Source organism: Cydia amplana, chromosome 21 (genome assembly GCF_948474715.1).
Source record: "Cydia amplana chromosome 21, ilCydAmpl1.1, whole genome shotgun sequence".
NCBI classification, from domain to species: Eukaryota; Metazoa; Arthropoda; class Insecta; order Lepidoptera; family Tortricidae; genus Cydia; species Cydia amplana.
This window is the reverse complement of record NC_086089.1, coordinates 6700658-6713180: the sequence shown is the minus strand read 5'-3', so window position 1 is coordinate 6713180 and position 12523 is coordinate 6700658. Positions and strand designations below refer to the sequence as shown.

Here is a 12523-nt window from a genome sequence, read left to right as displayed (position 1 = left end):
AATGTTCTAACTATTGTCCTGTGTCTAATAATATGCACATACGTATATGACATTATTACACAGCTTAATACAGAACGAGTAGGTAACTTGCTTTGCGGATTAGTTTTTATAGTCCTTACTTTGGCTATGTCCACACAAGAGATGTAAACCTAAAACTCATAAAACTGCTGTTTTCATAACCCTCAGTTTGGTGAAGGAAAACATCGTGAGGAAACCTGCATACATCTGCGAAGAAATTCAAAGGTGTATGTGAAGTCCCCAATCCGCATTGGGCTAGCGTGGGGACTATAGCCCAAGCCCTCTCGCGCATGAGAGGAGGCCTGTGCCCAGCAGTGGGACGTATATAGGCTCACATTATTATTATTAGGTATTATATTTCATAACCAGAGAGTATGCTGAGAATGAAACCTTCATGGACGTCGCTTAGCCATCGAGAGGACAAAATAAATGATTGGTACGAAATTTGAAAACGATTTAAAAAGAAGAAAAAATCATGTATCAATTAAAAAAGAGGAAAATTTGTTATTGTAGATTTAACTAATGTCTTTCAAATTGTGGTCATTTTTATTACCTATTTTACCGTTAGTTTTTCCGTTAGTGTATGTTATATTAGTTTGTTATAGAGTTAAATAATTGTTTGCGTGAAATGTCACATTGAATGAGCTTCGACGTGGATCGGTATTCGTCTGCGTGGGTCCACATCGCCCTTTGTGCGGATATCACATGGGCTACGGAACCACCTGATGACTTTGTTATAGCTAATCAGGTACCTATCACTCGTTTTAACGCATACATTGAGTTCTATGGCGGTTGTAAACACATGTCATTTACAGCTGTTTTATATCAAAAAGATTTGTCTTTAGTGAAAGGGGGACGTCGTTCACAGGACAATCAGGAGTTGTCTGCATCGGATTCTTGCCTATTTTTGTTTCGGTAGATATGAGAGAAACACGGTATTTTTGTCGAAGATATCCAAAAAAGGTGTCACTAATAATTAAACTATAGGAACACGACAAGCAGTACAAACACGCTCTCTATCCGTACGCGTACACTAAAGTTTATGCAAATCTAGCATATCTTATCTTATCATATGTCGCGCGACATGATGCGTGGAAATGGAGTCGCAGTAAGCCGCGGTAGACCTGCAGTTTTTAGGGTTCCGTAGCCAAATGGCAAAAAACGGAACCCTTATAGATTCGTCATGTCTGTCTGTCTGTCTGTCCGTCTGTCCGTCTGTCTGTCCGTCCGTATGTCACAGCCACTTTTCTCCGAAACTATAAGAACTATACTGTTGAAACTTGGTAAGTAGATGTATTCTGTGAACCGCATTAAGATTTTCACACAAAAATAGAAAAAAAACAATAAATTTTTGGGGGACTTCGAACAGAAACTCAAAAAATTTTTTTTCATTAAACCCATACGTGTGGGGTATCTATGGATAGGTCTTCAAAAATGATATTGAGGTTTCTAATATCATTTTTTTCTAAACTGAATAGTTTGCGCGAGAGAGAGAGAGAGTGGTAAAATGTGTGTCCCCCCCCCTGTAACTTCTAAAATAAGAGAATGATAAAACTAAAAAAAATATATAATGTACATTACCATGTAAACTTCCACCGAAAATTGGTTTGAACGAGATCTAGTAAGTAGTTTTTTTTTATACGTCATAAATCGCCTAAATACGGAACCCTTCATGGGCGAGTCCGACTCGCACTTGGCCGCTTTTTAACTCACTTTATCATCCGAGTGACAGAGGTACCCTGAGATAGGGTCTGATCAAAAGCGCAAGGAAAAAAAACATAAGGCAAAGTACCTATGACTGGTCTTGTGGAGATCTTTCCAGTTCTCCAAGAGTCTTTCTTTGATTGTTTTTATATTTACTTTTTTCTGACCTTTCTGCTTAAGCAGAAAATGTTTGACGAAAAGGTGGACAGCTCCAAGCGAAATGGAATAAGGGCTTAGGCTGATGATGACTTTTTTATTTCAGCGCCTTTGGGCACAACATTGTCGTGTTTCTCAAGTGCTGCAGGACTCTACAGATTCACAATCTTCGCAGTCAAGCAATAAATGTGAACAGACAGGCAAGTACAAACCAAACACATAAAACTAGATAGGTACACGGCCTGTCCATACGAAGACATTTTTTCGCCAATCTGATTAAATTGTCCGATCAAATCGGGACGTGCGGACGCAAACGTTAATTTGGCCAGTTTCACCAATTTTAAATTAAGTATATTTGACCGCTCTAAATAAAAAAGAAAATGCCCCTAACCGCAAATACGTCACAAATTGGTATTCTTGCGTCCGCACCCCATTTTATCGGTAGTATGAGTAGTATCGGTCATAATCTTCTTCCTCGCGTTGTCCCGGCATTTTGCCACGGCTCATGGGAGCCTGGGGTCCGCTTGGCAACTAATCCCAGTAATTGGCGTGGGCACTTGTTTTTACGAAAGCGACTGCCATCTAACCTTCCAACCCAGAGGGTAAACTAGGCCCGTATTGGGATTAGTCCGGTTTCCTCACGATGTTTTCCTTCACCGAAAAGCGACTGGTAAATATCAAATGATATATCGTACATAAGTTCCGAAAAACTCATTGGTACGAGCCGGGGTTCGAACCCGCGACCTCTGGATTGCAAGTCGCACGCTCTTACCACTATAGGCCACCAGCACAGCGGTCATAATCGGCGGTTGAATTCGGCGAGCCAAATTGTTTGTGTCCGCACGTCCTGATTTGATCGGACAATTTAATCAGATTGGCGAAACATTGTCTTCGTTTGGACACGCCTAATGCTGGCTACACACGTAACGATAAATCGTAGCGATTAAACTGTGCAGTCCGATTTGCGCAGTTTTATCTGCCGTGCCGTGCCGTGTGGTGGCCGGCTTTAGAATAGCGCCAACCCTCACATGGGATAAGGGTGTCGTACGAGGCGACTAAGTCCGCAAACGAAGCAAAAAGCTGTTTCGTCAAGGGGGGGAGATGGACCTCTTAGCATTGGCTTGCAATCCATCTAGGAGAAGGATACTCCGAAATTAAATCCCGGAATGGAGTTACCGTAAGGCGCGAGTAGGGTCCAACCTGAAATAAGCGGCAGATTCCTGCAGCCGACCTGCCTCCACACGTATTGGCTCGCCTTTCCTGTGGGTTAAGACAGTGAAGCCAAGAGGGTAATGCAGGTGCTGGGCATCCCTGCGTTTCCTTAAGAGCCAACAGGAGTGGTCATTTCTCCATACAAACGTACTCGACTGTTTCCTCCGTGGGTTTTGAAGCTAGAGCAATGATTTTTTCAACACAGATTAATATTGTCAATATCTGTGTCGGACCGTTTTGCTTTTTTTGATATTTTTGTTTTTTAAGGCGCTAGAGCCCTTCAAAAATGGCCAAAATGGCCTAATTGACTATGCCGCAATGAGAGGCGTGCTATTCAAAACTGACATCAATTAGTCAAAAAAGCAAAACGGTCCGACACAGATAATGTCATAATCATTTAGATTTCCAAATTTGGTTACGATTGGTTAAGTTTTGGAGGAGGAAATAGTCGAGTACGAAACCTCGATTTTTGATATTTTTACGCAGGATTTTTCGCCTTGTCCTTATCGCACTAGTTTTAGGAGCCGCTTCCGTTAGCGAGACGGGTATATTTACCTAAAATATTTAAATCTTAGCTCCTGTTGGCTCTTAATTCCATCCCAGGCGGTGTTAAGTCCGGAGAGGTCATTGTCTCTCCGATTTGCACCATAAATCGTCTGCAATAGACGCAAAGGCCAATGATGTATGACAAATCGTTGTCGATTATCGTTGATCGGTGGCAGTTGCAAATTATATTAGAAAAATCGTTGTCGATGCGTTTGCACAGTTTTATCGTTGCGTGTGGATGGCGATCGGTCATTTAGGCAGTACTTCACGTAGCTTGCTTGTGTGCGCACGTTCGTTCCTCAAGTAAATAATAAAATGTAATGAAAAATATAAAAATGAATCCATATTTCTCTTGGTCACGGCATCACGCGTGAATGGCTGGACCAATTTCGCTAATTCTTCACTTCACTTCACTCTTTTGTCTATGGCTACCGCGCAGTTAAGCACAATTCTGCCAAAATCGAGTAACGAGCTTCGCACGGCTGACAAGAGGGTAGGTTACAAGAGTACCGAAAGACAACATGAAAGTGGGTAATACCTGGAACAAAATACGACATACACAATTTAACATTTACCACCACCAAATTAGAACCAATTTGTCGGAACGTTGAAATAAATAGATATGTTTCATATGTACATATATATCTCTAACTTGGACATTTATAGATTTATGTTGTTTTTAGCCATGAATTTGCTTACGTTTTGTCTTAAAATTGGTCAAGCAGATCTTGTCAGTAGAAAAAGGCGGCAAATTTGAAAAATGTAGGCGCGAAGGGACTTCGTCTCATAGAAAATTTGAATTTAGCGCCTTTTTCTACTGACAAGATTTGCTTGACTGTCTATATGTTAGTTATTTTCAGGAAAAGTTTCTTATGACAGAAAAAAAATAAGAAAGTTGCGCGGAACATTAGAAAATTTAAGAAAACTTAACTACCATATTAACTTTGATGACATGGATAACATGTTTCTTGCGTGAGCTTCTGCGGAGAACTGACGATCGACGCCGATATCGGAGGCGTGTGGAGCCACTAGGAACGTTCGATTTATATGCACAGTCGGACTGCACAGTTTAATCGCTACGATTTATAGTTACGTGTGTAGCCGGGGTAAGCAGTGGTGGTTTCCAGGCGGCATTTGCGAGGCCCTTGTCTTATGAATTAAGTTAGAAAAAAACATCCCTCCGATAAGAACGATTCTGATTACACTCTGCATTTCAGAGAAACGTTCAACGTCGAGTCAAAGTCAAGAAAATGGCGGTTGTAGCAGAAAAAGTGTTAAAGACGTTATACCTGAATCGAGATTGGCACAGTTCTATGGGAATTTTTATTACGACGAAGCAAGGTTTCTTATTCCATTATGATTTATTTCTAGACAACTTCTAGTGTACTTTTCTTTTATCTTCAGTCCAACTTATGTTCGAACTATACCTATTAAGAACTCTCATCATGCCACTTACTTACGTAATCAATCTGCACTATCAGATTCACATTTAAGATTTTTATATAAGAAATACTTAATTATGAAGATACACTAATTCAGCAATACACAAAAATAAATAAAATAAATAACACCGTGAACAGCACCATACTGAATCTGCAAAAAGGGCGGGAGTTTTTTTTTTCTAAAAATTTGACGTTTGACTAGAGCTATTCGAGGTATAGCTGGTCAACCAAATCTTGTCAGTAAAAAAAGGCGCGAAATTCAAATTTTCTATGGGACGATATCCCTTCGCGCCTACATTTTTTAAATTTGCCGCCTTTTTCTACTGTCAAGATCTGGTTGACCAAGTATATATTTAAAAGCGGGGCTTTATATTTATAATTTTTAAGAAAAAAAAACCGACTTCTATGCGGCCCGGTGAAAGATTATTGTAGATGGTGCGCTATGTAGAAAAGGAGGTAAAACCACCCACTTTTCTAGTAGCATTTCGTTTCTGTAAGGCTCGCAGTTCTAACCTAACCTAACCCACTTTTGTTCGGTTCTGTGAGGATAGCAGTTCTAACTTAACCTAACTCACTTAACAGCGCATATGCGGTGCGGTGTACGGGGGTTTGAGCGGGAGGGGTTTGGCCTCATCATACTTTATACCTACATTTTATGGTAGGTAATCATAGTGGTTTATTTAGTTTAGGTATCATAGTGGTTTTCCGGGTCAAGGTCCGGGTCTGTGTCCGAGTCCGGGTCTAGTCCAGGTCCGAGTTCGAGTCCGAGTCCAGGTCCGGGTCCGGGTCCGAACCGGATCCGGATACGAGTCCGGATCTGGATCCGAGTCCGAGTCCCAGTCCAAGTCAAAGTCGAAATTCGAAATCACCAAACGTGTACTATGCGTCGTTGAAGAGTTCTGTTCTGATCATCATCAGCAATTCCAGTTCATCAAATGCGACAGTTTTTAATGTTAATGCTTTATTTTATGATGAAAATACAGAAAATTCTATACGTGTGCCTTTAAGATTTGAGGAGTTCCCTCGATTCCTCGTGGATCCCATGTTCAGAACTTGAGCTTGACATAAATATGGCTTAAAAACCTAACTTGCTTAACAAACATAACGAAGAGGAAAAATCGCCAAACGCGAGCTATGCGTCGTTAAAGAGTTTCGTTCTGGTCATCGTCAGCAGTTACACTTCCTCAAATGTTACTTTTTTGAATGTATATGCTTGATTTGTTGATAAAAACACAACAATCACTATATGTATGCCTTTAAAATTTGAGGAGTTCCCTCGATTCCTTATGGATCCCATCATCAGAACTCGAGCTTGACAGAAATGTGGCTTAAAAACTAAGCTTGCTTAACCAACATAACGAAGAGGACAAATCGCCAAACGTGAACTATGGGTCGTTGAAGAGTTCTGTTCTGATCATCATCAGCAGTTCCACTTCATCGAATGCGACAGTTTTAAATAAAAATGCTTGATTTTCTGATGAAAATACAAAAATCTCTATATGCATGCCTTTAAGATTTGAGGAGTTCCCTCGATTCCTCATGGATTCCATCATCAGAACTCGAGCTTGACAAAAATGTGGCTTAAAAACATAACTTGCTTAACAAACATAACGAAGAGGACAAATCGTCAAACGTGTACTATGCGTCGTTGAAGAGTTCCGTTCTGATCATCATCAGCAGTTCCACTTCATCAAATGCCACGTTTTTGAATGTATATGCTTGATTTGTTGATAAAAACACAAAAATCACTATATATATATGCCTTTAAGATTTGAGGAGTTCCCTCGATTCCTCATGGATCCCATCATCAGAACTGGGTTTTGACAAAAACGGGACCAATCTGTATGCATATACATACAATACATACAAGGTTGTCCTACCATAGAAATTGAAATTTTGCGCCTTTGCGCCTTTTTCTACTGAAAAAAAGAGTTTGCCGGAGGATATTTTATATTAAGTAAATAAAGCGGCATATATTTTTATTTAAGGCCAAGTTAATATTCTTTCAACTATTGTGTTATTACTTATTTGTGTTGCAGAGAAAAGTCTTACGCCAGTGCCAATGAGAAGTCACCGTGGCGCGGGTACAACGGCCAGGGTTGCGAAAACTCCGACCTCACAGAATGCTGGATGCTTCCCGAGGTTGAGTTCAACTTGTATTTTATATCTAATAGGTGTATTTTATCTATCGTCGATTTAATACTTTAACCCTTTAACCGCCAGAGTCTGATATATAAGACATTACATATCCAGCTCATTTCGCCACAGTCTGATAAATAAGACAAAGATCTGATTTGGTTTTTACAGCACATTTATAACTCCCGTAAATATGCCAACCTTACTCTGCGTGGTACAATTACTGTCGGTGGCGACACGAGCACGCTCGATCAAAAATTGCTGGCGGTTAAAAGGTTAAAGACTGAAGTAGGTGTTATAGTGTGTCAAAGGCCTGTCTCATTTCAAACATAGACAGAGATAATCATACTATCTTTGTCTTACACTAGTACTAGCACCCAAGAGAAAAGATGAGAGATTTTTTTTGTTCCTATTTACCAGTGAAAGCATATAACTGGAAACCGCCTTTGGGAACATTACCGTTCAAATTCTCGGGCCAAATTAGCACACATACACAATTACGCCTACATTTAAATAAGACGATACGTTTACAGAGCCTGTCTCTATTACACTAACGTACACAGCTAAGTGTAGATGAAATGCATATAATGTCAATAACTACCAATCAGCGACATTAATCCGCTAATAACCTTCTTGCTGTACGTACTGGCCGCTGAGAGTTCGCGGTTCATATTTGATTAGAATATGACTTGGACAGGGATAGGTTTATGCCATACATTGAAGAACCAGTCAAATAATTCACGTATAATAATTTAATGCAGATTAAAAGATAACTAGTTAAAATGTTGTTATGAAATTAAATGACAGACTAACTCAACATAATTAAATATTCATTGTTGTAGGTATAAATGTATTCCGCTATAATAAGTATTTTGTATATTTTATTATCAATCTGTATGGCAGTGCGAAGTCACGTTCAGAGCCCGTACCATGAGTCACTGACAGTGTCAAAACTGACATTTACGCTATCGAGAACGTAATTTACTTTCTATACATCTCGTTTGCACTAATATGCGAGTACGAGCGAGATGTATAGAAAGTAAATTACGTTCTCGACGGCGTTTGTCAGTGCCAAACTGATGGTAGCCGTACTGGTATAGTCTGTCCGTTTTTCTAAGATCAAGTACGCCATAGTAAATGTATGGCGAACTTGATCTTAGAAATCGGACAGGCTATACAGCCTGCAAAATTTACATGGGTAGGTACACGAGTCGGGTCAAAAACATTTGAACAGGCGGAGTCACAATAAATCCCCAAAAATCCATTTTAGTTTGTCAGTAGAAAAAGGCGCATAATTACAATTTTGTATGGGACCATAACCGTTCGCGCGCTTACATTTTCTAAATTCGCCGCTCTTTTCTACTGACGGAAATGGCTTGAGAGAGAACCTACATATATGTGACAGTAGAGGGTGGATTAAAATGATCAACATTTTGAGATAATGTGTGTATTTGTTAAATTAATTCAGTGAAAGCGTGATAGAAAAAAATGTATCTACATATAGGAGACCATACATTTATAATTACAGTGGAATCCGTTTATTATGACTCCGCTTATACTGACCAACCGCTTACTATGACGCAATTACTGTGCGAAGTTTGGTTTTCATATGAAATTCTTTGTGACAAAGTCGGATAAGATAACTTCGACCTATAAATACTATTTTTATGGAATTATGTCCGGTTATACTGACAAATTCGCTGGTTTTCGTACATCTTTCCCTGCGAGGACGTCTGTGGCGTTTAAATTGTTTTAGTTTTTACTCTCGGTGAAAGTTGATAATTATTGGTATAAGGTTAATAAAACTCATCTCTCACAAAATAGTTTTAGATTAATTTGGAAAAAATAAAATAAAAAGTTTATCAACTATGCTTTATTTATTTATTTATTTATTTTTATTTTTATATGACATCCGCTTAGTATGACATGTTTGTTACTTCCCTTCAATGTCATTATAAGCTGATTCTACTGTATATAGAAAATACCTAAACCAATCATAAGTTAATAGAATAGTCTACTTCATTTGGCATAAAACCATCCCTATTATCCTCGCAATTTAAAAAGTCGTAGGTATGTTGTTATGAAAGTCGTATGCAGTTGTTACGTTTTAGCTTAGCACGGTAGTATTGAAAAAATGTCGTCATGTTTATTCCAAATTTTACTGAAGTTATCTGTTTACTACAAGTGAAAAGTGATTCCACTGTCCTTGATATGAACTAAAACAACTTCTGCACCACTTCACGACACATGAAGACATTTTTAATTACAAAAAAACGTAGTTTTTATAAACCAATTTAGCCATCCGTCACTGAGTGTCATCTCGGCCGCACTGAAGTTGCCAATCGAACAGTCTGTAAGCACCGCCTACAATCGAATACTTTACGTTGGGTCATAATTGAGCGGACAGAATACTTCCATGGTTTATATGCGTTCACTGCTATTTACTGGCAAATTGGTTTGACCAACTAATAGTTAAAATGGAATGCACCATAATAACTGAGTTAGGTATTATAGCTATAGCTGTCAAAGGAATCATACCCCCAAGTTCCCTAAGAATCTCCAAATCCAAATGAAACTTGAGATTTTGCGCCCCGGGGACCGTAGTTTAGAGACCACTGCTATAGGTACTTAGGGCCACCCTAGCACCCTAATACACTAGCGTCGGCGTCTAGTGAGCGCTATGGAAAATGGCGTTATACTGCGCTCAGTTACCAACCAACCCCCAACCCAACGCCAACGTTGCGTCGAGCAGCAGCCATAGAGTTGATTAGATGCCGACGCTCGGGAGACGCTAGTGTGGGGTTGGGTAGGTCCTTAACTGCTTCAATATTGTGCAGGTGGAGTACTGGTTCCGTAAGCTGCTAGACGACACGCCGGAGCGGACGTGCTCGCGCCGCCGTCACCGAGCGCCTAGCGACGACTTGTGCGTACATTTATTTATTTAATAGACGACTATTAGAGTATGAAATAGTAGGTGATGATAATGAACTGCCCGTGGTATTTCCGGACCGATACGACCTTCAAACCTTCAACAAAAGAGCGTACTCCCATCTTAAAGGCCGGCAACGTCGTCTGCTCGATTGCCTCATATCATAAATAAGTACCTATGTAAGGTAGATGTTTAGATCCGAATTTTCATGCATTTTTAGAAACCACACCACAGTCCTAATAAAATGCTATTCGAGATTTTCGAATAAAACAATTCGATTCAAATTCGACAATTCGATTGAAATCTCGAAAATTTCGGGCATCTTGTTTCCCTAGGGTAGGTTTTTTTTGGAGTCACGGCCTAGACTGCTAGCCCTTCAATCCAAATCTCGTAAATCGAACCTAGAGGCAGGCGAAACCTATGCTGACGCTATCTATACTTACAATAGATAAACCTTTGCATTGTGACAGTCGCCAACCCCATTACATGAATTACTTACACGTGTTTATCGGCAGCTAGCGAGCGCTGGGGACCTTGCGACGGGGCCGAGGCGGCGCTGTCGGCGCGCGTGCGGGCCGCGGCCGTGCGCGCGCTGTGGGCGCCCGAGGCCCCGGCCGGCCTCACCGGCCCCCACCCCGGCCTCCCCGGCCTCTCCCGGCCCCGCCCGCCCTCGCCGCCCAGGAAGATGCGCGCGCGCCGACGCCAGCCGCGCCGGCTGCCGCCGAGAGCGCCGCTGCCGGCGTATTGTTTGGCGCCGGCGCTGCTGTGCGATCCCAAGTGCAAGGTAACCCGATAACCATCAGTGCAAGGTCAATCCAAAGCTGACCCATTGTAGCGACGTATTTTCGCTACATACCGGGAAAATTCGCGACATTGTTATCGGTTATGTTATGAACTAATGACGGAGCGCTACAAGGGGCCATTTTATTTAAAGTTGTCCCCTACACGTATTTTTTTTTTTCAAAATTGGGATTTTTTATGTTATTTCTACTCAGAAGCATGAGCTCTTTTGATACTAATAGGAAAAAAAGAGTGTCCCAAAATGTCCATACATTTTTCTATCTTTCCATTCCGTGACCGCCATACAAAGTCTATGAAAAATGGTAACGGAATGGGAAAAAAACGTTGGGACACTTTTTTTCTCCTATTAGGATAGAAAGAGCTGGTGATTCTGAGTAGAAATAACATAGAAATTCACAAATTTAAAAAAAGGGTAGGGGACAACTTTAAATAAAATGGCCCAAGTACGAGCATAGCATAGCAGTAATAGTAGTATAAGCTGTTGTTACTCCGTAATGTAGTAATTATAACGTTTTAAAGTTTCAGTTCGAAGCGCCCCCCTCGCCGCTCCAGCGCGCCTGCCGCCTGCCCGCCCTCTGCCGCCCCGCGCCCTACCGCGGCACCACCGTCTGCCGCTACGCCCCCACCAACCGAAGAACGCCAGAACGCCGCCTCGGACAAAAAGATGCCCCGAAACTAGTCCGACAAGAGGTCAAACAGGAAAAAGAAAACGTCGAAGAGACCAAAACCGAAGTGGAAATTAAAGAAAAAGTCCTAGACGACCAGCAGCCTACTACCAGCGCTGCCGCTATGGATGGACTTAAAAAACGATTGTACAGCACAGTTTTAAGCATGAGCGCACCCTCAACTATTAATCTACAAAACTGTGTCAGATTACAGAAATTCACTCCAGGCCTGCTAAAGTTAAACCCAAAAATCATACCCGTCATTCGGGAGAATAAATTTGAAGAGCTGGAAAAGGAAGCTCTGGAACAATATAAAGCGTCCGACGAAAGCATTGACACAAAGTTTAACGAATTGGAGAAACAGGCGGAGGAACAGTATAGTACCAGTAATAGTAATACTAGTTGTAGTAGCGGCGAAAAGAAGGTACCCGAGAGTCCTAAGCGCGCGGCAAAATTTCACAAGGAAAAAGTCGATAGCGTCATGATATATTCCCAGAACTTTCCAGATTTAAACTCGAAGACCGCCAGTGTAACTAATCTAAAAAACTTCCACACCCCCCCGAGGGGGGAAAAAAAGGATCACCACAGACCTAATAAAAGAACTGTCAAGAACGATAATCAACGGTGTCAATCTGACACCGACGAAGCTAAGAGTCATAAGAGCTCGCGCTGGACGCTCCATGTGGTGCCTAAAAAACGGCATATGACTTTGTGCGTGTCGGATTTCTCTTCAGACGAGGAGATTGAAGGTCCTAGTCGCTCTATCAAAGACGCTGGTCCCTGTATTAAACATTTAGGAATGCATTCGGCTCACGGCGGCGGCGATCTCATCATAAGAAAAACTTGACACAGACTAGACTCGCTTAACCTTTTCATCGCTTTTCGTCCCATGCTAAAATGTGGCTTATACGCCA

The 12523-nt window shown here is 41.2% G+C and overlaps 1 protein-coding gene across 1 annotated transcript; it reads left to right on the top strand.

Annotated features, from left to right (window-relative positions):
* The first annotated feature begins 445 nt into the window (after positions 1-445).
* Positions 446-12470, top strand: LOC134657870 (uncharacterized). The gene is made up of 8 exons (XM_063513451.1): positions 446-766; positions 1985-2078; positions 3472-3476; positions 4856-4977; positions 7118-7220; positions 10052-10137; positions 10663-10927; positions 11464-12470. The coding sequence occupies exons 1-8, from the start codon at positions 659-661 to the stop codon at positions 12454-12456; spliced, it is 1776 nt and encodes a 591-aa protein (XP_063369521.1). The 5' UTR covers positions 446-658; the 3' UTR covers positions 12457-12470.
* Positions 12471-12523: the final 53 nt, after the last annotated feature.